This window comes from Micromys minutus (assembly GCF_963924665.1).
Source record: "Micromys minutus genome assembly, chromosome: X".
Lineage (NCBI taxonomy): Eukaryota > Metazoa > Chordata > Mammalia > Rodentia > Muridae > Micromys > Micromys minutus.
In genome coordinates this window covers 79,888,751-79,913,877 of record NC_137970.1, presented here as the reverse complement: position 1 = coordinate 79,913,877, position 25,127 = coordinate 79,888,751, and the positions used below count along the sequence as shown (strand labels likewise).

General features: G+C 42.4%; 1 protein-coding gene across 5 annotated transcripts in view; it reads left to right on the top strand.

Moving 5' to 3' along the window:
- TSC22D3 (TSC22 domain family member 3) overlaps positions 1-24,624 on the top strand; it is a 59,043-nt gene extending 34,419 nt beyond the window's left edge. For 3 of the 5 annotated variants that reach the window (XM_080909756.1, XM_080909757.1, XM_080909758.1), the window contains exons 3-4: positions 21,989-22,040; positions 23,058-24,624. In XM_080909756.1, the coding sequence (XP_080765882.1) occupies positions 21,989-22,040; positions 23,058-23,294 (289 nt within the window). In that variant the 3' untranslated portion in view covers positions 23,295-24,624. Of the gene's footprint in view, positions 1-20,775; positions 21,309-21,553; positions 21,645-21,988; positions 22,041-23,057 lie in introns of those variants that run through there. The other 2 variants (XM_080909759.1, XM_080909760.1) reach the window with 2 other exon arrangements.
- Positions 24,625-25,127: the final 503 nt, after the last annotated feature.

Here is a 25,127-nt window from a genome sequence, read left to right as displayed (position 1 = left end):
GCTCCATGGATAGCAGCCAGACAGACTCCCCATGCCCCATATGGCTGGACTGCTGACTGGTGTTGAACAGAAATATCTCACCCAGTGAAAGCTTGTGGGGTGTGGGATATGTGCCTCCAGGGTGGTGCAGACTGAGCATAAAGGGCAAGAGAGGAATGGGGTCTGGTGGCAACAGAGCTAGGCCAGGATCCAGGAATCCTGGGCTGTGCTCCCAGCCTCTGCCACCAACTCCCTTGGTGTCCTTGAGCAAGATCACCCAGAGGGCAGGGTTGGGGGAATAGGCTCCCGGCCAAAGCCTTGCCTAGGAGATGAGCTGCAAAACCTTGTTCATACATCTGAGAGGTGGAGATTGGGTGTTTAATCTGAAAGTTTTATCCAGCTACTTCATTTCCATTAAGTAACTTGGATTCGTTTTGACCATTAACACAACCAAGCTTGAATGTCCAGAAGACATATCAGAAAAGATAGGGTAACTCCTTCCCAAATTCTTGTCTTTTGATTTTCTTTGGAAGTCAACAGACAGAGAAATCTGTGCTGTCAGAACTTAGGGCAGAGAGTACAGTTGTTCCTTACCTTAACTTCCGCACCTCACAACCACACAGGACAGCTTCTCTGAGATATTAAACTTGTACCTGGTACTGGGAATTTATATACAAGGAGCATCTCCTACCTCATCATTTCAGGTACCTCTGTTCCAAAACTCAGGGACCCACAGCATGGCACATACTTAGTCACAGGACCTATCTTATTTGAGTTTCCTCTCAAGCAAGAGATCTGCTGTTTATTAAGTCCTGTGGGTATTCTGTAGTAATGAACTCATGGGGTGTTCTAGTATTCAATTGAACAAAAACAGTTGATAGAAGATACCAGTCTAACACTCAGTAGATGCTCAACATGTATTGTCAAGTGAATACAGTCTAGAATAAATGTATAATACTCCCATATAGAAATGTATCTATTAGTCCACATTCCAGGAAGACAGGCTTCTTTCCATAGCAAAACCATTTAAGGGGGAGTGAGGGCAGAAAGAAAAAAAACCTGCCAGAAAATTGTATAGAGGCACCTACCTTCTGTGTATATAGAGGAAAAGTGGGTTATAACTATGGTATAGTGGGGAGGATGTCTGGGCAAAAGACCCACTGTGGTCTGAGAGCCTGTGACACTTTGTATTGTAGGAAGGCCGCCATAGTGGTGTCTAATTGGCTTTTGGGCTCTCTTAGGGAATTGAAGTTCCAGTGTGACAAAGCTATGTCAAAGACTGAGATCTTAGCATCTCATCTGGGACTTTGGACAACTCATTATTATTATTTCCAACCAAATGCCAGTTGTCAAGAAGTACCTTAGAGTTGGGGAATACTTGCTGGGGAAATCAGAAAGGTTTAGGTTAGGGTCCTCACCAATTACTGATAATAAACAACATAATCATGATTTTTATTACTGCAGGAAGTCAGAGCTGTGGTTTTGGTATTTGTAGCTTCTTAACGCCAGATTTATGTGCTTTCTATACCTCCACAACGTGATGGGTTAAGACTGATTGAAAAGGAGAAGGGGAGGGAATGAAACAAACAGAAGAAAGGTCTCCTGGTCCTTTGACATTATAAATGCTATTGATTTTATAAGAATTTTCCATTGGGAGGGCAGTGAACTGATCTCATTTTGTAGCCAGCTTGAGTCTTGATACCACTGACTAGGCCATAAGCTGAAAATTACAGAGGCTGTGAATTAATTTCAACACAGTTTATAGCCACTACTCTCTACAAGGCAATGCTGAGCCTCCCATAGTGGGATATAGTTTGTGTGTGATTCCAGGTGTTCCCCTACTCCTTCCTGTTTCCCCAGAGATGTCATGTAAACCTAGGCCCACATGCTCTAAAGTCTTATCAGTGAAAGGAGATTTTTTCAGGCATGAAAGAACAGAAAAAAGATGTTGAGGCAGCAGAAAGATATCTGAAAGAGCATAGAGTTTGAATCACTGAATTGTACTTGTGTCCCTACTATGCCACAGAATTAATTTGAATTTAGACAGTCAACTTCTCCTCTCCTTGTCTGTTTTTTTAACCTGTTAATACATAAAGAGATTCTTTCAACTCTAAAATCCTATAGGCTTGTGAAAAGAAAACAAAGAATCAGTAATAGGAAAAGTTTAAAGTAAGAAAGGGAATTAGATTGAAAAGTTCTAGGACAGTACAGAAAAGGGAAAACTGGGGAAGTAAGAGGTGTCATGATGGAGTGGGAGTGGCCCTGAATGGAAACTCCATGACCTAGATTCTGTTCTCAAGTATATCACTAAGGAGCTATATGACAAGAGAGGTGACTTTCTGGTTTTATATTTTGAGTCTCATGCCTGTAGTTCTTTATTGATGGTGCGTGGCCCACTAAAATCTGACACATAGGGTAAGGGAGAACAGAAAAAGAACAGTGGCTCTGGAATCAGGCAGACCTGAATTTCTTTTTTCTATTTGGCTATGTGACTTTGAGCAAGTCATTTTCTCTACCCAAATTAAAATTTCCTCATCTATAAATGAAGGAACTTGATATAGTTGACCTTCAAGACTCCTTTAATCTCTCTGAATATATAATAAAACAAAACATAATAAAAAGAAGCCAGAAGATTCCAAGTAAGCCAAAGGAGAGCATTGTGTTTGCAAAGACACAACGAGCCACTGTGGATCATTTATAGCAGGTGTACAATAAAAAAAAGATGGCATTCACAAAAGAAAACTTGGGGAAAGACAAGGAGGCAAGGTCATCTCAAAAACTGTTGGAAAAGATGTTGCTGCAAATTTAGTAAGAGAAGACTTGGTTGGAAATCATGCTGATGAGGAGCCACCACCTGGCATTGAGAGATGAAATGAGTTCTAGAATCACAAGTTGAGTTGCTACAGCAGTCTCAACAAAAAAATGAACCTCAAATGGAAAGTAGGGAAGGTGGAACACTTTCAACTTGTAGGCAGGGTGAGGGAGAGCATGCAGAACTTGGTCAAGGATCCTTCATCACATTTGACACTTTTAAATTTTATTCTATTGATTGATTGATTTTTGAGGCAGATTTATCTATGTAGTTGAAGCTGACCATAAACTTCTTTATGACCCTCCTACTTCCACATTCCATTTATACAGTGTTAGATGTTAAAACTAGGGCTTCATGCAAGCATTCTACAAGTGAGCTACATCATCAGCCCACTATTAGCTTTAATTCCTGTAGAGACAAAGTCTATGTGTCTGTGGATGCAACTTGCCAAGAACCCTATAATAATTTCACGACAGAACCAGGAGCAAAAGTTGTTGGAGTATATGTATGTTGTTTCTGTTCCATCAACTGGGTATTCTTAAACAAACCCCAAGGTGAAATGTTAGCTTATCAGAAATAACAGTTAAAAAAAAATTCCAGGCCCTTAAGACAATATACAAAGGCTGGGACTTGATGGGTTATGTTTGGGGGGGTGGTGCTTGTGTTGTTTTTTGTTTTTGTTTTTTGTTGTTGTTGTTCTTGCAAATCTGAGGCTGGCACTGGCAATAAGGGATAGATGAGGGAGAAGAGGGGATGAATGAGAGTCTACAATTAATTGGATCTTCAAACCTAAGCTCTGGTTTTGTAATCTTAGGCTAGTTACAACCTCTTTAGGTTTCTGCTTCCTTATTTATCATCTATAATATTTTCATTGGGTAATTATAAATAAACGAAATAATGTGTGAAAAGTACTTTGCATAATGCTAGTATATCACAAACTTTCAACAGTAGTAGCTATAGTCATTACCATCATTATCATCTTTTCTAAGATTACTTCTACTACCACTACAGTCAGTAAATATGACAGTTTATTATCTACCTTGCCAACCAACATCCTACTCACTTCTTTCCTTGTATTTTTTTTGGAATTCTGTCCTGCCATATGTCTAATGTCAAAGCCCTGTTTTCTCAAGACCACCTTTTAAACTCCACCTTCTTAACTCCATTATGACATCAGCATTCTCAGGCAGCTTCTCTAGAGTGTTCTACCTCCTCCCAACCTGCCTGCCATTTTAAGCCCCAAAAGAAGGTTGAAGGTTGGAGACAGGTGGCAGGGGACAACCAAATGAGTTCGTGTATTGACATCCTGTCATCAGTTTTCTGGCAAAACTTAGTAAGGTCACCTTTTGCTTCAGATTTCCTCCTTTGGGGAGAAGAAGGTTGAAATGCAGCCCAGAGGGAGCACAGATAAAAAAGCAAAAGCTTTGTCCCCACAAGGGAGGAAGAGAATGGGGGCAACTCTCCAGTATTTTCCAGTTCAAGAGACATTTCAGACCAAGGGAGTGCATTTGATAGGAGCAGGATTATCATGTCTCTGTGGTGAGACTCATTCACTTACTTACCCCTAGGCCAAAACCCAAGAGCACTTAATACTAGGTGAGAGGTCCTAATTCCTTCATATGAAAAAGATGTGTGGTTGTGATACAGAGGGAGATGATTGCTTGTGGTAAGAAAACTCAAGGGTGTGCTCCATACTTCTTTAGCCTCTCAAATTCCTGGAGCAAAGGTGAAGTCACCAGAGAAACTCATTGGCACTAGACCAGCGAGAACTAAAATCACATTGTAGAATGCAGGTCCTGGAAATTAAGTAAATTGTCCCATTCTCTGTCTTGAAAACTGAAGAGGAAAATAGGAAGAACAGTCAGGCAGGAATGTAAAGGTAGAGAATGCAGTTGTCTATGGCTGGCAAGATTTCAGGGAAACCAAAATAGTCTCTGCCAAAATGTAGATTCCCCCAGCCCATGTAACCAAACATGATGTGTTTCTTGAGCACATTCTGGGTGTTCCCCGTTGTGAAAAAAGCCTTTGTAGGTAATTTTCCAGTCTAGTCCAGTCATTACTCCCTAGAGTCTCTTTAATGCATTGATAACAGGGAGAGCCTTAGGCCAATGCTGGGAAAGCAGGGCCATAAAGTAGAGAGGTAGAGAATTTGGCAAGAGGCTTTCACATGGTAAAGGAAGGCCTGAAGGAACAGGATAGTGGGAAGAGATATGAGGGTCTGGCAGGAGATGCTCTTAAATAGGGTGGAGGTTCACAGTAGATCAAGTGTGCTAAGGGCCAGCCCTGGAGAAGAGAAAAAAGTTGGGAAGAGAGACGAAAACAGGCCTAGGACATGTGGGTAGGTTTTGGTGTTTTGTTGGTTTGTTTAAGCTACTATCATGGATCATAGGCAGGGGGAGGCAGCATATCTGATACTCATCCAAGGCCTTGCCCTTTAGAAAATCTCTGGGTCACTTGTTCTTTAGCTGGTGCGCTCTCTCTCTCTCTCTCTCTCTCTCTCTCTCTCTCTCTCTCTCTCTCTCTCTCTCTCTCTCTCTCTCTCTTCTCTCTCTCTCTCTCTTTCTCTCTCTCTCTCTCTCTCTCTCTCTCTCTCTCTCTCTCTCTCTCTCTCTCTCTGTGTGTGTGTGTGTGTGTGTCTTATGCTCACGCGCAAAAGCACACACACTCGCGCGCACACACACACAAATCTTATTTTCATTACAGCCTTGCCTAAGTGAATAGGGCAGAGATAATTAGCTCTATTTCACAGAAGAGGAAACTGAGACACAGATTAAAACAGACATCACACGGGTGATGGGATAGTAACTTTAGTCAAAGTGAAAGTAAGAGTTGGTTTAATGAGTGGCCTCCTTTACAGTATTGTTTCAGGAATTCTGGGAAGGATGTCTGCTCAATCAAAATCAATTTCTCTCCCTCTTCTTTCCTTGAGTGTACCTTAATTTCATTCCCAGATGCTCCTTCTGTTTGGCTTTAAACTGTAGCCCTTTGGAAGTGAAAGTGGATAGTGAAGGCAAAAGCAGGGAGGGCAAGCGAGAATGTCTCAGTACCTCAGAATCTGGGGGTGTTCCTAGGGGTGGGCCTGAGTCATAGTTCCAGAGGAGTAGTGCAGGGGATATATTGTGAAGGAAGAAACACAGTGGTGGCTGACCAGCCTCCACCCATTTGCATAAGGAGTGGAAGAGTTGTATCTGGGCAATACTGGGAGCGACTGAGTCTGTCCAGAAGCAAGGCTGGTCTCCAACAGCCCTAAAAGGTAACTGCACCAACCAGCTAAGACTTTGGAAAGAAATTTGGGGAACACATTTATGTAGCCTTTGTGTGGGGAAGGGGAAAGGAAAGGGAAAAAAAATCCTTGGCAGTGGCTTGAGAAGGAAGCAGATTGGCCTAAGAAGCTGGAGTTATGGAGGGGCAGAGTCAGGGAGCTATTCAGGGAGCTGGCCTGGAGCCAGTGGCCAGTCCCAAGAGGGTGAGCAGAGGCTTGAGAGCTCTGGGACCCCATCCAACTTCTGACCTTGAGTCACCATGCAACTCGGCACTTTTTCTACCTCAACTCAGACACCCATCAGGTCTCTGTTATCTCGGCTTCCCGTTTTTTTACAGAAAACTAGAAGTTACTCTCCTGGCTTCTCCTCTTGACTGACCCCTGACTTCCTTCAGTCCTTATACCACCCCTTCCACCTAGTGCAGCATTCCGCAAACTTTTTGGGCTTCTAGAGCTTTGTATTTGTTCCTTTGGTTCCAAGAAACTATCCATGAACCAAATGGTACAAACAAAACCTAGTCCTGCAAGCAAGGGCCTGACCAACTCACCTTGTTTTGGGCCTTTTCACTTAAAAGTATACCTGAAAATCACTGCATTTGAGATCATGGCATAAAGTTACAGCTAGTGTCAAATATAAAAGTCACTTTTGCTACTATGGGTATTGAGACTATGCCTGAGTTTATAGATCTCAGTTTACATAGGTGTATCATTTACAAAAGAAGCACCCAAACGATGAATTTGCAGCCCTGGCCCTTTTGTTTTACAGTTAATGAGGATTTGAACTCAAAGTGGTTATAGGACTTTTCGAAGTTGTTTTGGTAACCAGAGACAACCGGGTCCAACTCCGCTTCCCTCTCTAATATTCCAGCATTATTTGCACTGTGTACTGGAAAGAATATAGTACCGCTGTAAGAGAGTATTAGTGTTTATCCCTGTGCCTATAATATACTCAGGCTTACCTTCTTTGAGAGTATATAGCATGATTTTCTTAGCAATATCTAAAAATCAGTTCATATGTACTATTCACCATTACCAGCCTCACCTAAAATCCTAACCATTGATTTGCCTGTTGGATTACAGCACCTGCGATCTAACCAGGGAAAACACAAACAAATTTTTTAAATTTGTTCCTTAGGCCTAGCCTAAATGCTAGGTACATTTGTTTTGTGGATGTTAAACCTGGAGTTTTACTAAATGACATCATTGCTGTGGAGAGGCCAGTGCTTCCTGAACCGATCCTGAAACTCCCAGACTATGCAAGGACAAGGACACAGGTTGCCTGGGGATAAAAGAAAGAGGAAGATACCTGAAAAGGAAGCAGAAAAGTTCTAATGCAGTCTCCTACTTGAGTTTATTTAGCCTGGGGGTGTGGGGCCATGCAAAAACACTGTGATGAGTGACAGCTTGTTTCAAAGTACTTGTTTACCTTTGCCCTTTCTTAATGTTTCATTACACCTAATCTTTTGTCCCTTCTCTAATGTGGCCTTCTGGGTAGTTTGCACCTGTTCGCCATTTCCAAGGGGCTAGTCATTGCATTGAAATGCAGTTATTCCATCCTAGCACCCTAGAGTGTCTCACTTGTCCTGGGTGGTAAAGGCTTTGGGATTCCTCCCTGATCTTGATAAGTAGTCCTTTCCAATTCCCATGCAGCTGAGATGAAAGAAAGTTCCCAAGAAGTGACACTGGGTGTGAGTCACAGTTACTGCCAAGAATACAACTGTGCCTGAACACTCCTCAAAACAAGATACAAAGGACTGGAGATCTAGTAAGTTAATCATACAGTGCTTCACAGCAAATGAGCAACCACCAACACTCACAGTGCAGTTAGAAACAAGTCAATGCTTTGGAATAGAAGTCCAAAGATTCTTATCTGGCCTATGCCACTTACTAGCTCTACAATTCCAGAAAAGTCATTTAATGCTTTAACATCTCTGATTCCCATCCATATAGTAGGCCTCAGATTATATAGTACCCAGCTACTAAGACTGTTTACAAGACTCAAAATGCTAAGGGAATAAAATAAAGCCAAAGAGGTAATCAGGACATCAGAGCTGTTGCCTTTATGCTTTGGCCACGTGAGGCTTTAGGATCTCTTTAGGTCAAGGCCTTACAAATCTTTTTACTCCTGATGCTTTCTTATACCCCATTTTGCTTTAAACAAGGCCCACCTGCAGGGTATCCCTTTGCTGGTGATTCGGGATGAGAAACATTCCACTCACCTATTTTAAGCTGTTCTACATTTTATACCCCTGAGATAGATGTGTTTATGCAGAGGAAGACAGTCCCAGTCAAAACAAGATGAAAATACACTGCTGGCTGGTAGCCCCAGGCTAACTGATTTCAGGTCCTCTCCCAGCTGTCAGCAACCTCACAGCAGGGCCCTGGGGGGGTGGGAGGATACCCAAACTACCACTTGCCTCCTTCAGCAAGTCCATCTGGGTCTGGTGTCTTCTCCAAGGTGGGCTCAAAAGACTGTAAATTTTATTGCTTTCACAGCTGCCCCTTGCATGTAGTTTGGTTTCTTGACAGCTAGTCTTGAATACTTTGGCTCATTTTGACAGTCGCTGGGCTACTAGGTAAACAGTATTCTTTCTAATTCTGACCAAGTTAGGATTATCACCTTCCTTTCTTCCCTCATGGTGAAAAACTAAAGGGTTTCCTCTCTGAAAGGCTTTTCGTTTAGCAGAATGCTTGAAGGTTTCAAAACCAAGGGTGATGATGACAGAGAATTTTCTTTATCTTAGTGGATGTTAGGGTTTTTATCTAGATGGATTTTGCCTCTCCCTCCCATTCCATCATCCAGGTCATACCACTGTCACTCAGGCCTGCTAGTTCTAATGATATTTTTTGATATTGGTGCCAATTGAGATTTGGTTTCCCTGCTCCTGGACTTTTATCACTCTCTACTGCTCCCTGTGGGTGACCTATTCCAAACTGACTCAGTAGCCCCTGGAACTGACCAGAGAAACCAAAGTACATACTCAGGCAATCTGTCCCTTTTAGTTAAATAATTGGAACTTACTTACAAGTTATCAGTGGCCATTTAACTCAGTTAAACTATGTTTTGGTTTGCAAAGAATGTTTGATTTTCAAAGGTCTTTCAAGTAATAACTGTAGAATTACTCTCAGAGTACTTCAAAGTTTTAAGTGTTAATGAAAGGCCACTACATTAATTTGCCTATATTCCTTCCTCACTGAAGCTATTAGCAAAGTTCTAACTTTGCATTTATATGCAGTTACAATAGTCATTGAAAGCTAAAGCTGTAGGGCTTCACATTAAATGTTACAGTTTTGGTATTGAGTGGGTTTTGCAGTTATACATGAACCAAAAAAAAAATTATGACAGAATTAGCACTAGGAAGACAACTAGCTTTACATCCTCTTTCATAACTTGTGTCTTACCTAATCTATATTCAGTCTTTCCTCATCTCCCTCAATTTTAGCCTTTCTTGTTTTCTTCATGTTACACTATTCCCACAGGTACATTTGTTTACCTAGATACATATATTGTTGGCTAGGCTCTGCATATGAAAGAGAATGTTCCAGGAAGGGGGTTTCCTTTTGGAAATTATGTGACCTTGGTTGATTATGCATTCTATCTTACATATTGATGCCATTTTCATAGCAATTCCTCAAATCATTCCCCTGCACATAAACTGCAAATAACATCTGAAACCTTGAGAACAAAAATATAAACTGAACAGAAAGTTCGAAGCAGCACTGAAAGACTCGCACAATTACAGAGAAGTTTTTTCTATACATGTTTTAAGATCATGGAATATATCACATTCCTATGTCCCTTTTCATTCTCCCAACAAATTAAGGGATTTGAACACACACGCACACCTACAACATCTTCGTTCTGTTAAAAATAAGCAGAATTATCTCTGTTACCAGATCTTAAGGTATCCATAGCATAGTCCTATGAGGCATAAAAGTTGTATGAAGGGAAGAATATAGTTCTGTTTTTATGGGTGAGGATCTAGAACATAGGGTATTTAGAAGCCATCTATATAGTCTTCTAGCTAGCCAGTAGCCAATGTATAAAGAAAGTACTCTGGTCTCCTGACAATTTTCTTCCTGCTTGACAAAGTCTATTTAGAATGGGTATTAGAATATCTCTCAAAAATACATTAGGGGAATACTTCTCTACTCTTCTGTCATTATCATCTGTCTGAGGGACCAGTATCTGTGTGCCAAATTCATTATTGCAGCTGCCTATAGAGGAATTATTGGTAACATGACAGATACTTCTGGATTATCTTCTAACTGTACATTGACCCTGGTTTCGCGGGAAGTCTGGGGAATATCCTTAAATATCCTTTCTTAGTTGTAGAGGTAATAATACCTATACTTGGCTATTTCTCAGTTTCCATATTTACTTTAGTTCTCTTACAGCTCTGTCAACAAACCCCACAGTATTATTAGTTTCAACAAATAACAGGATGCCAGAACTGTTGACTAGGATTCATTAGGTTGCTGTTAGAGCACTATCACAGGATAAAGGGGCCAGTGTTCATTTTATTTTCAAAGTGTATGAGCTTCGGTAAGAAACTTTCAGGCCAGGCCCACCATCTCTGTTGGTGACACAAAGACAAATATAAGTTGATGGAAAAAAAAAAGCCTATGTGGCACTTTGAATTTTTCATTTCTGTACTTTATTCATACAGTCTTCTTGTGGCCTTTAAAAGAACTCTGTACTTGATAATATGACTTAATTCACATGCATGGTCTCAGGAAGGGCTGAGAGCTAGTTGTAATAGTACTTTTTATCAACAGCTGACAAAATGCCTGAGAGCAACTATATCCATAGTGTTTGGGTTTTTTTTTTATTCTGGACCTATGGCTAGTCAGAACAACATGGTGGCAGGAGCATGTGGCAGAGGCTACTCACCTAGTGGTGCACAGGGAACTATAAAAGAAATGGACGAGGAATGGGTATAATCTTCAGAGGGCAGGCTAATACTGACCTCCTTCTTTCTAGTTAGACTCCAACTCCTCCTGAAATAGTGCTACCAGTTGGATACCACACATTTGACACATGAGTCTGTTGGGTTAATTTCATAGTCAAAACCATAATAACTAGTACTTTAGGTTGGCACTAAAGTTTTCGAGGTTTTTGATTCCCAAAGTATCTCTCTTTTTAAGCTTTTTAACACTATTTCAAGGAGCAACAGAAGAAAAACAGTTAAAAAGATCACTGTTACTGGCAAGCAACCAGGAAATCCAGGCCTTGGGGGAAAGCATAGCCTTTGCTTATTTCTAAGCTTCAAAATACAGCAGTGAAAAATATAAATGAAATACAGGGCCCAAATAAAGGTCACAGATCAGATGCATATCACAGAGAGCAGTGAATTTCCCTTGTGCTACCTCTTAAGAGGAAAGAGTTGGTGAACAGTGGTGGCAGCCTACTGGCCAGGCACAAGCTCATAAGTAATAGTATAGGGTGATAGTGATGATACAGCTAGAAAGTTTCAGCCTTGTATCAGGGTAAGGATGGGTATGTGTGCAACAAAGAGTCCCCAACTAGTATTTTGTAGTCATGCAAAAAGATGCAAGTTGCTCATGGGGAATAAGTTATATCCCTTCAGCAAATATAGAAAACACATTTGATTGGGTAGATGGCAAACATGGCCCTTCAGTAGAGCTGCTTCTGTAAATGGAGTTAAAGTTGGTTCATTGATCAGACTGATGTTCCAAAAAGTCATAACCCTCCTATTATCTGAACTATCTCTTCCCCATTGTGATGCCCCATTTCCAACCTCCTCAGCTTCACTGGCTGAGAATTCCCAAAGACAGCTGTGAAGTATCTTAGAATCTACTTCTCATAACAAAGAGGCAAAAATTTTCCAACATTTAGATATAAATCAAAGTACTTCAGGAAGGCTGGCCATGGTGTCATACACCTGTAATGAAAACACTCAAAAGGCTGAAACAGAATGATCTCTGCAAATTTAAGGTCAACAATGGCTACAAAGCAAGTTCTAGTCAAGGCTATATAGCAAGAAGCTGTCTCCCTGACTCCCTTTTAAAAAAAGATATAAAACAACAACAGAAAAAGAGTAGGTTTGGGATTATCTCTCTAATAATAGCTCAGTCTGATGAAGTTTCTAAGAGTGGAAAACATGGAAAATGAGGCAACTGGCCATGATTTGAGCACTGACTTGATTTAAAGTGTCCTGTCTTGCTTTATTGGTACATACTGAGAGTCATAAGGAAGTTGATAACCAAGGATAAAGGGAGATGAAGCCCCTCTTTGGCTGATGATCTCTAAGAATCGGATCGTGTAAAAGGCTGGAGAAGGGGGTTTTGCATAAGTGGGTATATGTGTGCTTTGTGCTTCACTTTCTTTCTGATAAGATATGTGTATTCTTTGTCAGCACCTCTTAAAAACAGTTCTTTAGACTAGTAGAGGAATTACATTCAAATCACATTAAAAAATATGATCTTCCCTTTCTCCTGAGAAATCTCACTAGTTAGAGCTAGAGCAGCTCACTGCAGTGGCCCATCACTTTTCCCTGCAAGGCCACTGTGAAGATTTACTTTCTGTGAGTCTAAATTGTGTTCTTACTTAGATTGTTCACCAACTACAGAAAGTACTCCAATAATTTACCTCATATTGAAGCACTTCTCTTAATGGCTGCATGCAGCACATCTTCAGGGTTTGATTTCTATTGCTAAGGAACTTTTCTAGTTCTTCAAAGTATAATTCCAAAAGATATCAGTGAGTCCCAGAGTCATGACAATACTGCTTGTCTTTAAGCACACCACAGTTTCAGGTCTGGAAAACAACTAGGATAAAGTTTTTCCTCTGTCCTTCAAATCACACTTAGAGGTAAAACCAGTCACAGAAGGCACTTATACCAGGACTGGCCCTAATTAGAACTGTCCTGAGTAAGAACCTGTGGAGTCATTCCTTAGGCATCCCATATGATTTATTGTTCACAAATGGTACTTGTCTTTATTACTCTATATTTAAAAGATGCCATTATATGTATGCAACTTTGAAAACTAGTCCTGGCAGTGCTAAGGATATCCTGTTGCCAGTGTGCAGTGCTCAAAGATGGTTTCTCTAGTGACCATATGAATGCCACCCCCAAGCTTGTTCTAAGATCCTGTCACCTGTGACTTCTATGTAGTACAGTTAGCTCTGAATGTCAGAATAGAGGCCATGAATTTTGACACTGACTCAAACTCTAGAATTTGTTGTCTTATCTTGTCCTCTTACTACCTCTTTGAGGACATAAGGAAGCTAGAAATAGCAAAGGAAGAACAGAAGAGGAGAAGGAGACTGTGGAAGGAATAGCCTTCTTTTCCTGTGTGAAAGATTGAGGAAGGAGTCTCTCTCTGTGTGTGTATGTGTGTGTGTGTGTGTGTGTGTGTGTGTGTGTGAGAGAGAGAGAGAGAGAGAGAGAGAGAGAGAGAGAGAGAGAGAGAGAGAGAGAGAGAGAATATGAGTGAGAGTGTGTCTTAATTTTCCTCTTTCTTCCTGAGAAGGTGTATGTATTCCTTGTAACATTGAGTGTTCTCCAGCAGCATGGTTTCTATGGTTTTTTTTGGGGGGGAGGGGCAGGCCAAGAAATAATTTGATCTCTTTCTCTGCTTTGTTTTAAGAGAAGTGTGCCCCTACTTTCCAAACATTGTCTGTATCCACACCACTGCCTCCCACTCCATCTGAGCTGCCTTCTCACCATCCAGGAAGCCCAGGGGTCAGGAAGGACAGATTAGACCCTTTGAAATCTGCATAGTCTCTCTCCACAAGCTGTAGTGTCCCATAAAAGAAGCCCAAGGTTCTATTTCAAGTGAATGTCATTGAATAGCTGTTGTGATATAAAGGAGGCTGTACTGAACACAATATGAAACTGTTGTGGCTTCAGGAGCCAGAAACCCTGAAGAGGGTGGCATTATTAACCATCCTTATATTTCTGAGAGAACTTATATCACTTCAAAGGTCATCTGTTTAATTATGGGACACATAATGGAGCCAGGTGCTCTACTTTAGAGCCTCTGCCCTCTCCACACCTCCTTGCTTGCTAGCTCTGCCTCCCTAACAAAGTACTCTGCCTTATTAGTAACCTTCTTGTCTGTTGGCTCTGCCACCCTAACAGAGTTCTCTTGGGTTTTGTCTTCTAAGCATTTTTAGTAGCTTCAAGTCCTTGATGTACCAATCAAAGTAACCTTGGCAACTGCTAGAAAAAAATGATTTGGAATTTTGACTCTCGGGATGCCTTCATAGAACTATGTGGTTAAGAAGAGGGCCCTGCCCGTGTCTCCTTAGCCTGTATAAGCTGGAGCTGATAAACAAACTGCTTATCTGCCATATTATACTCTTGTTTTCTCCGTCTTTGTAAGGTTACAGTGGATCAAAATTTTCATAGAGCAGTTATTTGCCTTTGTGAACAAGTCTCTTAGGGTAAGGGTGCAAACAACTTCATTACCTACTTCATAAATCATATAGAATGAAAGTAAGACTGAGAGCTGGCCAAGGGAGAAAGGCCAAGCATATGGAAGGGAGAGGTGAACCTTGTGTTGGCCTTGGATTACAAACTCTTCTTGCCATAATCAGCCATAGTGTCAGGAAAAAGTAGGTCCTACAGAAACTCCATATTCTGTGGCTACTGTATTATGGGCTCCAGGTAACCAATGGCCTAAGAGAGGGCAGGAAATAAATAAGAAAAACTTAGCCCTCATTATGAAGTGAATTTAGGCCCAGAGGTGGGAGTGGTATGTATGGTCCTCATGAACTCCAGGCCACACTCCTGTGCCAAATGCTTGTTCTTGTTTAGTTAGTTAGTTAGTTAGTTAGTTTGTTTTCCCCTTTAAATAAACTCTTTGCTAAGGTCTAACAGGAGGGAGAACCTCTGAACTTGCCACAAACTTAAGATATTCTAGAAGGAATATTACCTAGTTTGCTTTTACCTGGGTTAATTTTATAAACTTCTTTTTTCAGGAAGATTACAGACCAGTTATTGGTAAAGGTGAAAATGAGAATAAGGCTTGCAACAATTGTGGAGGTTGATTGTGCCAGCCCCAAGGCATCAAGGGAAAGGAGACAGACATAAACACTGACACAAGGTTCATGAAATTTAAGATCCACTGAGGTTAAACTGTATTCCTGAATAAATCATCAACATTTCTAGTCCTGCTGACACTCTTAATACAAGACATCCCCAATAGTTAGCCATCAAACTTGGGATGACAAGAGCAGTTTTTACTTCTGTGAATGAGGGCCAGGGGAGAGCAGAATGCCTTTTTAAAATGGAGTTGAGTTTTGCCTGCCATCCCTAGCGTCACTCAAAGATTGTTTGTGAAGCTCACTCGGGACCCTGTCCAGGAGGAAGCTGAAAGGCACAATTCATTGCTCTTGCCATCACCCAGTGCCAGGGTGTGCCCCAAATCATTTGCTAGAGCTGCTTCTCCAAGAGAGTGTCCATCTTTCTACCAGGATTCTCTTTGCCCTTCCCCCACAACATTGCCTTCAGCATTTGCATCTACATCCTTCCCACTTTCCTGCCCAACAAAGTTAGGGGCTCTTCAGCCCTGGCCATGCAAGGCAATTCATAAGATCTACAGAGAACAAAGCACTTTCTCTGTCAATGTCTTTTCTTCTTGCTTCCCTCCTTCTGGACTTTGGGAATTTTCCATGGAGTCAAAATAACTATGTAAGTGGCAGTTGCCTTCCTGTCTATAGTCTCTCACATTGGAGTGGAACCAGAGGGGAAGAGAGAAGATAAGAAAGAAACAAGGACAGATTATGCCATGACATTTCAGCATCCTTATTCCCCCAGCCTCTTCAGAAAAGGGGGCAAGTAAGTAATAAGAACTAGATAGAGAGCCTCAGATAGGAGGGGGTTGTGATTGAGGAATAAATGGGAGGGATGGTTTTTTGACCATCCCATTAACACTGTACTAATGCTTAGACGCTCAATATCCTTTTTGTATTTCCCTTTCTAGCTCCTAACCCAGTGTTTGTTTTGTGGCTGGTCCCACACCTCTAGCATCATGTCCTTTTCCGCTTCTCCTGACATAGGACCCTGTATTTTGCTGGCAATATTGCTGAATCCTTGGGTGGAACATTCCCTGTAGAAAATACGGAAGACTTTCCTATAAATAGTTTCCTTCTGGCTATGTGGTACACAATGCTTCAAGTGTGACAAAAAGGGAAGTAAGATGTTCCCTCTCACTGCCTCTTCCAACCTACCACACCCACCCCAGCCAGCTCTTCACCCTATTTCAGCATGCTTCGATCCAGTGTAAGACTTCTGCTGCTAGGATTTTTCCCAGTTACCCATCTACTGTATGGTCAGAATCCCAAGTTGCAGGAGTTCTTGTCCTGATAACTTTGGCTTTTAAAGTAGAACAGACCAATGGAATATGATTGCTTTCTTCCAGCTCATATAGTACACTACCTTTCAGGGACTCCTGAAATGAAGTGAGTTGGTTCCATCCTCATTACAACACTCTCCTTTAGGAGGTCACCCATGAGGTAGGGCCAGTTATGTCTACTTCCTTGTAAAGTACTATAATTAGAGCAGAAAAAAGTGAAAGCCAGTGAAGGGCCTAGCTAATCAGCATGTATTGCTGGTGTGCTGGCTCCAGATCTAGGCTGTATTCATAAGTTGTGGGATATAAAAGGCTTAGAGATATTTCTCAATATTGATGTTGTTGGGCTGTTGAAGCCTTAGGTTACTAGTTCTTTTATGGAGTTCACGTGTGCAGGTCGCAAGGATTAGATCAGCACTTTACTCAGAAGTATTAGACCAGTTATTGAATATAATTTACTGTGTAATCTTCCACTCCACTCCAAGATTTGGTACAACTGGTTTGAGCAGAGAAATTTCTAGTGTGCTAAGAGTTAACCAGAAAGTTAACCATTTAGGTTCTTCCCCCTCCTTCAGTCTTCTTGTCCTTGTTATTAGAAAGTCTTTGTATGGAGACATATAAGTCAGTTGTTTTCCTTCATCCAACACTGGGATTCTGTCTTTTTTGGAAACTTAAAATAAAGCCTACTTTTCACATAACAGAACTATGGCTATATATAAGAAGAGGGTGGTCTAAGGGTGGGCTGAATCTACCGGATAGTGGATCATTCAAAAAAAAAAAAAAAAAAGTCTTGTTATAAGCTTGCTCCTTCCCTTCCTTCTCCTTTGACAAAGGTTTACTGTGTAGCTCTGACTTTGTACAACAGGCTGGCCTTGAACTCACAGAAACATTTCTGCCTCTGATCTTGCCTTTTGGGATTAAAATGTGCCATAATGCCCAACAAAGCTTGTTTTCTTGCCTCATTTTAAAGACTGGGTACAGCAAGAACAAGAAAAAAATAAGGAGATTTAATTAAGGATGCCAGTAAATAGGGACCCAAAACTTTGAGGTTTGATTAAATTGTAATTATTAATACAAGAAAGACTACACACTTTATTTGGCATAGTGTGTGCTCTGGAACTACCAAGTTAGATTAGTGGCTCCTGTTTCTTAAACGAACATGATTTGGAGAACTTCACAACTGTGTTTTGAATTGATCTAAATGAACATGGCCCTCTTACAAAGCTCTTAGGGACAGTTTGAATATTTTTGCCATTTCTAAATGTCAAAAATATATCTATGCTTAAAACTTTAAAGTTGGCCTTAGAACCACTTGTATATAACCAATGTTTTATGGCATCCTAGAGGCATTTTTCTTTACCCTTTCTTCCTCCTTACCTGTATCTGACATCTCTAATTCATTCCTCCACCTTTGCAACCTTTCCTTTTTCAGTAAACCCAGTTGTGGACCCACAATTATCCAATAACTGTTATAGTAGAAAATAAACTTAGTTTCTGGGTCTGTAGATTTGGACTGCAATGTAATTCACCATCTTGGGCAAGGTAGCCAAACCCTCAATTTCTTCATTTGTAAATGGTAGTGACAGTGCCTATAGTACAGGGTTTGTGGTACAGCCATCACAGTGTCAACCCATTGCTAGTATGCCATTAATGGTAACTATTACAGTCAGTGAGTTTCAAACTCACCTTGTTTTTTAATTGAAATATAATTAATTAGTGAGCAATTCAATGCAACCTTGTGGGCAACCCATATTTCCTCCTTTTTCTTTTTCTCCCCAAACTACCTGAATTGCAGACACTGTTTCCAAATGAGGGAATCTGCACCAAAATGGTTGCTCTGTCCTTTACCCCATTTTCCTGGTGTTATTTTGCCTCTGCCTCTGTCTTATCCCTATCTCCCATTGCCTTCCCACCAACTTGTGTTGAGTAGCAGTAATTTAAGAAAAATTAACAAAACAATTTAAAAAATCAACTCAGAGGCAATCTCAGGCCAAGAAAGCTCTAGGTGGTAGAGGGCAGATGATCAGAGAACTCCAAGAACAGCTAAGCTACGAATTTTAAAGGGGTTGGTTGGTTTGTTTTGTTTTTCAAAACAGTTTCTCTGCGTAGCCCTGGCTGGCTGGCTGTCCTAGAATTCACTCTGTTGACCAGGTTGGCCTCAAACTCTGAGATCACTTGCTCCTGCTTCTCAAGTGCTGGATTAAAGGTGTGTGCCACTACCACCTGGCAAAAGTTTTTTTCCCTCTTCAGATAATGCTCCTGGTGACATATAAATACTATCTACACTTCGTTCTGTCTGTTGGATATCTCTTAATTGCAAATACCAGGTTCAAAGAGCCTGAAGTTTTAAGTGTCCTGAGGTTGGCATTATCTCTCACCTAAAATGGTCAGAAATGGGCTTATACAAAAGTTTTGTTCTTTGCAACTGCAGTGAGAATTGAATATATTACCATTAAAATCTACCAGCTGAGCCCTATTTCATAGCTGAAAACCGTTGACTGTTAAGTCTTAATGCACTAAAAGCCAAAAAGGGGTCAAGGCCTTCAGATTAGGCTTGGCTGGGGCCTTGGCCAGGATGTCAGTACCAGGTACCTGTTTGAGAGAAATACCCTGAAGCAAATAATTACCTCCTTTGCTGATAAGAGGTTCCAGTACTTTTCCAATAGTATGATTGCACTAGAATATTTCATTGGACCATAACTTGTGGAGTACTGATTTATGGGTACTTACCTTAACATCATGCAAACTATTGTATATGTTCGTGGAACCTAATGTTCCTCTCGTTCTGGGTTGGTTGGTGTAAACAGGGTTGGTTATTGCATCACTTATTCCTTTCTCTGCCCATGCTGTTTGTTATGTTCGCAGTTCAAATTTTGCCCACCAGGTGGCCTTTCTTAAGAAGGAACTGGAGGAGAACCTCAAGGCTTAAATGCCACCTTCCTTTTCATTCCTTCCTTTCTTTTTTATGCCAAAAGAATGAAACTATATTTTAATGCAAATGTGTAATTTTTATTAGACAACAGTAACCTTGTTTCCTTATGGCATCATTTACTACTCTTCAATGGTGTATGTATAATTGAACCCATCACTACTACTAGCACACTTAGGTCTATAACATACCATCTTAGTTTCCTTATATTCTAGAGAATACAGATGTTGGTAAATAAAAGTGGATTTATTAATAGTTTGGCAGCTCCCCCCCCCCCCGGATGGAGTTTCTCTTTGGATTCCCTTTATCATTCATTATTTCATATTTTATAGGAATAATGAAACAAAAGTTGAAAGAAAACCAGGAAGTATACACATGTAGACAGAACTGTTACCAGCACTTTGAGATTCCTGGGAGGCATGATGTCCCCTTGGTGTCAGTACTTCAGGGTTCTCAGTTTGGGAAATCCTAAATCTTGCTTTCTTTGGGCTCCTGTTTACACTGTTACATCGTCACAGGAAAGGATTTTCCTGAGGCAGTTTATATGCCACACTGGATTGTAGTTTTCTTTTCAGCTTGCTCTTCATAAAAATGTAACAAAATTTTGCTTTCAAAAATTAGTTGCTAAGTCACGTTGCTATAGCCTATAATCCCAGCATTTAGACTGTGATTAGAGGCCAGCCTGAGCTATATAGACAGGCCCTGTCTAGAAAGAAAGGAAGGAAAGAGGGAAGGAAGGACTGGAGAGGTGGTTCAGCAGGAGCACTGGCTCTTCTCCCAGAAGAGTTGCTGCGGGGTTGGCTCACAACCTTCTGTAACTCCAGTCCCAGAGAATCCAACAAGGCACTCATGTGGTACACAGTCATTCATACCAGGAAAACACTCATACACAGGAGATAAAAATAAATAAGGAAATGAGCGCTCAGGTAATGGTGTTAAATGCAGTTTCTTTGCAGAGTAGGATAGAGACCAAAGAGAAAAAGGACTGGTCTCTGTTGTCACTTCATTGCCAACTTCAGTACCCTGTCAGCTTTCAGTATCCTCTGTCATCCACCTATTGCTCCCTACTATGTGTCCATCCCATGTCACATGCAGACCACCCATTATTTCCGTACCTGTTTTTCAAGAAAGACGTGGATTAAGTGGGTTCTAGAATTTTGTCCAGGCTGGGTAAACATCTGGGTAGGTGAGGGGACAGATGCGTTTCTCAGTGAGTGAACATGCAGATGGAAAGTCTGTTTCCAAGTAAAGAGATTGACTGAGGGGTTAGTTAGCTGGAGGAAGTGAAGAATGGTGGGGGTAGGCATTCAGAGTGACAGAGAGCACAGCAGAGCCAGTTAGAGCATGCTGGCAGGCACCCAAAGAGCTTTTAACTGCAGTACCGCCCTCTGCTGAATGCTTTCTACCTCCTGTTAGAGCATTTCTTCTTTCTCTGGAAATCAGCTCTGGTTTGGTTTTTACCAGCCTCCAAAGTCCTCTTTGGAAATGCCAATTGGCACAAGAAAGTGCTGAACTGTTTACAGTCCCTGACTAAGGTTCAGGGAGGGGATGTGGTTTAACTGGGCCACAAAGCCCAGTACAGGACTCATTTGCATGGCCCCTGACGCCATGTGACGCAGCTGGCTCCTCCTATATAAAGAAGCAGGAGCCGAAATTATCTCTGACTCTGGGTTGGACTGTTGGCTGTGGAGTTTGTGACATACTAGGTGACACCCCTGGAGCCACTTCCTTTCAACTCCAGCTTGGAAGTGCTTGCCTGGCTCAGGGTCTACACTGCAGCCTTCTCCTAGCTCCAGGGCCTGACTGCAGCGCCAGAGCCTATTCCTTAGCTGCGCTCCAGCACCCACTCAAACCAACCACAGCTCCCCGGCAACCCGAATCATGAACACCGAAATGTATCAGACCCCCATGGAGGTGGCGGTCTATCAACTGCACAATTTCTCCATCTCCTTCTTCTCTTCTCTGCTTGGAGGGGATGTGGTTTCCGTTAAACTGGATAACAGGTAACCACTGGCCCTAACTCAGCTCTGAAGTGAGCTAGGGAGCCTGCGGGGGCTGGGCTCTTGAGATGGATCTCAGCTCGCTAGTTAGCTAGCCTAGCGAAGGTCCATGTTCCCTGCGGTGTAGCATCCTGGGAAGGGGCGGGGGTAGGGGGACGCAGGAAGGGGGGGTCACCTCCGCTCTGGGATCCGCCGGCGGAGCGTCCCTGCGGCTGCTGCGCCGTGAAAAGCAGCAGCTGTAGCCAGGAAGGCAGGCGGGCAAGCTAGGCAAGGCTGGGGCAGGGAAAAGGCCGGACACTTCTGAATCGAGAAGAAATTCCTAGCTAGGATCGGAGTTCGGTAGGTTCGTCCAGGACCTTTGGGGTCCACAGTAGGGACTTCCCTTGGGCGCGGGCTCCATTGTTTGCAAATTGCCCAAAAGCAGGCCGCTCAAGCCTGGAGCGCCTGAAACCCCTAAGGCTCCAACCCATAGGAACTCAGGGCGGAGCCCACACAAGGCTTATGGGGGTTGGGGAAAGTGCAGCTTCCTGCAGGGGCTGGAGAGGCACCTAAACACTAAAATGCCTGATGTCAAGCCAGGGAGACAGGAGAGGGGAAGACCCTAGGCAGATGGAGGACTTCGGCCACAGCTGTCTTATATACTTAGAGTGACTAATGGGTGGCTATGTTTTTTGTCTTTCCAGTGCCTCTGGAGCCAGTGTGGTGGCCCTAGACAACAAGATTGAGCAGGCCATGGTGAGTAGCATCACTGCGTCATTGCTGCCTTCTGTCTTAGCTGCAGCTTATATAACTCTGGACAGGTCTAGGGCATGGAAAAGTGTTTGGCCAGGACTGTAAAGAAAGTAACTGCTAGCTTCCCATCTTCTTTAAAGACTGCCTTTTCACTCCTCCATCCCAGGGCTTCACAGCAGCCTCTGAGTCTCTCCTGCATGGTGCAAGGGGAGAGCTATGTCTCTTGAATTTGTCTGCCTCCTGCAGTTGGCAGGGACCAGAGCTCATTGGATGCAGTTGCACTGCAGTGCCTCTGCAGAACCTGGCTGGGCTAGGGTCAGGAATTGGGAGGAAACAGAAAGCAAAGCACCCCACCCTTTTCCTGGCCTGGTTCTGACTAGGTAGAGGTTATACTCCACCAGCAAAAATGTTATAGAAGCTTGAGACTTGTTTCAGTGAGAAACTCTTAGAATGAGCTGTGGCGCCTAATGTCATAGTTCCCTATCCCTCAGTAGATTCAAAGGGTATAGTGAGCTCTGTCCCTCCCCAGAACAAGGTTCCTGTGTCCTGTCTGAGTCTGCAAGTCAACTGTGACTCAGTGTACTGGGTTATATGCAGAAGAGGAAATGCCAACATAGATTTTTAGGAAAAATAACAATTTCATATTCTCGGAGACTATTTATAAAGCAGACTAACAATATGAGGGTGCACTATAGGCTTACCCCAGATTTGTGCCAGCACCAGAGCAAACTAAGACAACTCTTGCCCTAGTCAGAACTGAAAGTCATTAATGATTTTGAAGGAACCTGCCTGGAACAAAGCTGGGCTCCCAACCCTGGTATGGCACAAATCCTGCAACTCTCCTGGACAAGAGTCTTAAGTGATTTGGAGAAGAGGGTGTGAAGAACTGAGCTTCAAGCACAATATACTGTAGGAAGGCTGCATGATGGTGGCATAAAGGCCAGTACAGCAGCTTAATAGCATGGTGACAGTGCTGTGGACAGGCTGTGATGGCTAACAAATAGCTTTGTTCCATGACAGGATCTAGTGAAGAATCATCTGATGTATGCTGTGAGAGAGGAGGTGGAGGTCCTAAAGGAGCAGATTCGTGAGCTGGTCGAGAAGAACTCCCAGCTGGAGCGTGAGAATACCCTCCTGAAGACACTGGCAAGCCCAGAGCAGCTGGAAAAGTTCCAGTCCCGACTGAGCCCCGAAGAGCCAACACCTGAAGCCCCAGAAACCCCAGAAACCCCAGAAGAAGGTGGTTCTGCGGTGTAAGTGGCTCTGTCCTTAGGGTGGGCAGAGCCACAGTTTGTTCTACCTAGTTCTTTCCAGTTTGTTTTTTGGCTCCCCAAGCGTCATCTCATGTGGAGAACTTTACACCTAACATAGCTGGTGCCAAGAGATGTCCCAAGGACATGCCCATCTGGGTCCACTCCAGTGACAGACCCCTGACAAAGAGCAGGTTTGGAGACTGAGTTGCATGGGGCCCAGTAACCCCAAGCCAGTGAGCCTGTCGTGCCACCAGGCCCTGGGGGGTCCCGGGACCTGAGCAACTTAGTTACAGCTGGCCAAGGAGAGAGTAGCTTTGAGATGTAATGCCAGTGTGCTCCAGAAAGTATAAGGGGTCTGTTTTTTTTTTCATTTCCATGGACATCTTCCACAGCTTCACCTGACAACGACTGTTCCTATGAAGAAGCCACTTGTGTTTTAAGCAGAAGCAACCTCTCTCTTTTCCTTTGTCTTTTCTCGACAGAGGCAGAGGTGGGAGAGATTGAGCCAAATCAGCCTTCTGTTGGTTAATATTGTCTAATGCATGGCTTTGTGCACAGCCCAGTGTGGGATTACAGCTTTGGGATGACTGCTTATAAAGTTCTGTTTGGTTAGTATTGGCATAGTTTTTCTATGTAGCCATAAATGCGTGTATATACCCATAGGGCTAGATCTATATCTTAGTGTAGTGATGTATACATATACACATACACCTACATGTTGAAGGGCCTAACCAGCTTTGGGAGTACTGACTGGTCACTTATCTCTTAAAGCTAAGTTTTTGACTGTGCTAATTTACCAAATTGATCCAGTTTGTCCTTTAGATTATATAAGACTCATTTTAAGGGAGGGAGAGGGAGACCAGCCTCACCATGCGGCCACAGATGCCTTGCTGCTGCAGCCCTCCCCAATCTGTCCACTGAAGACGTGAAGTCCTCTTTTGAATGCCAAACCCACCATTCATTGGTGCTGACTACATAGAATGGGGTTGAGAGAAGATCAGTTTGGACTTCACATTTTTGTTTAAGTTTTGGGTTTCTTTTTGTTTTTGTTTGTTTGTTTTTTGTTCTTTTTTTTTTTTTAAGTTCTTGAGGGAAACTTTGGGGTTAATCAAAAGATGGAGCCCTGTGGTAGACGAGAAGAGTAAATATTTTTGATCCCTTCGGGGCCTGGAAAATGCACGCAGGAAGCTGGTGTAAGTAAGTAAGGAGGTTCTGTGACAGTGAACACTTTCCACTTTCTGATACCTTATCCTGCTGTATGTCTTCAGGATTTGGATTTTGATTTTTCAGATGTAGCTTGAAATTTCAATAAACTTTGCTCTTTTTTCTAAAAATAAACTTGGTGTCCGACTGCATAAATGAACCGGATAAGCACCTGGTAGAGGCAGAAGGTTTTGCTAGTCAATCCAATATTTGTTGGATACCTGGTAAGGGCCAGACCTGTGCTACATTCATAATGGTTTGTCATTCACATAGTCCCTACATGAACATGCTTGTGCTCTTGTACCTCACCGTCCCAATAAAGAAAGCTAAGACTTAGCAAGTTTTTAAGTAACTTGTCCAGAGTCACACAGCTCTTACAAAAACTTGGATGGACTCAACCTGGCAGCCTTCTACTTCATCCTGCTCTTTTATATGAAAGGTACAGAATGAATAACTATTAACACCCAACTTTAACTAGAGGGGAGATTTGGAAAAGATGCCCCCCCAAGACTGCTCCAAAGAAGTAGGCACAGTATACTTGTGAAGGAAAGGAGAGGAACCAAGTTAACACAGGCAGGCCTCTTCCTGCTTCTGAAACAGTCACCACAGACTATATTGTAATAATCTACTTGGA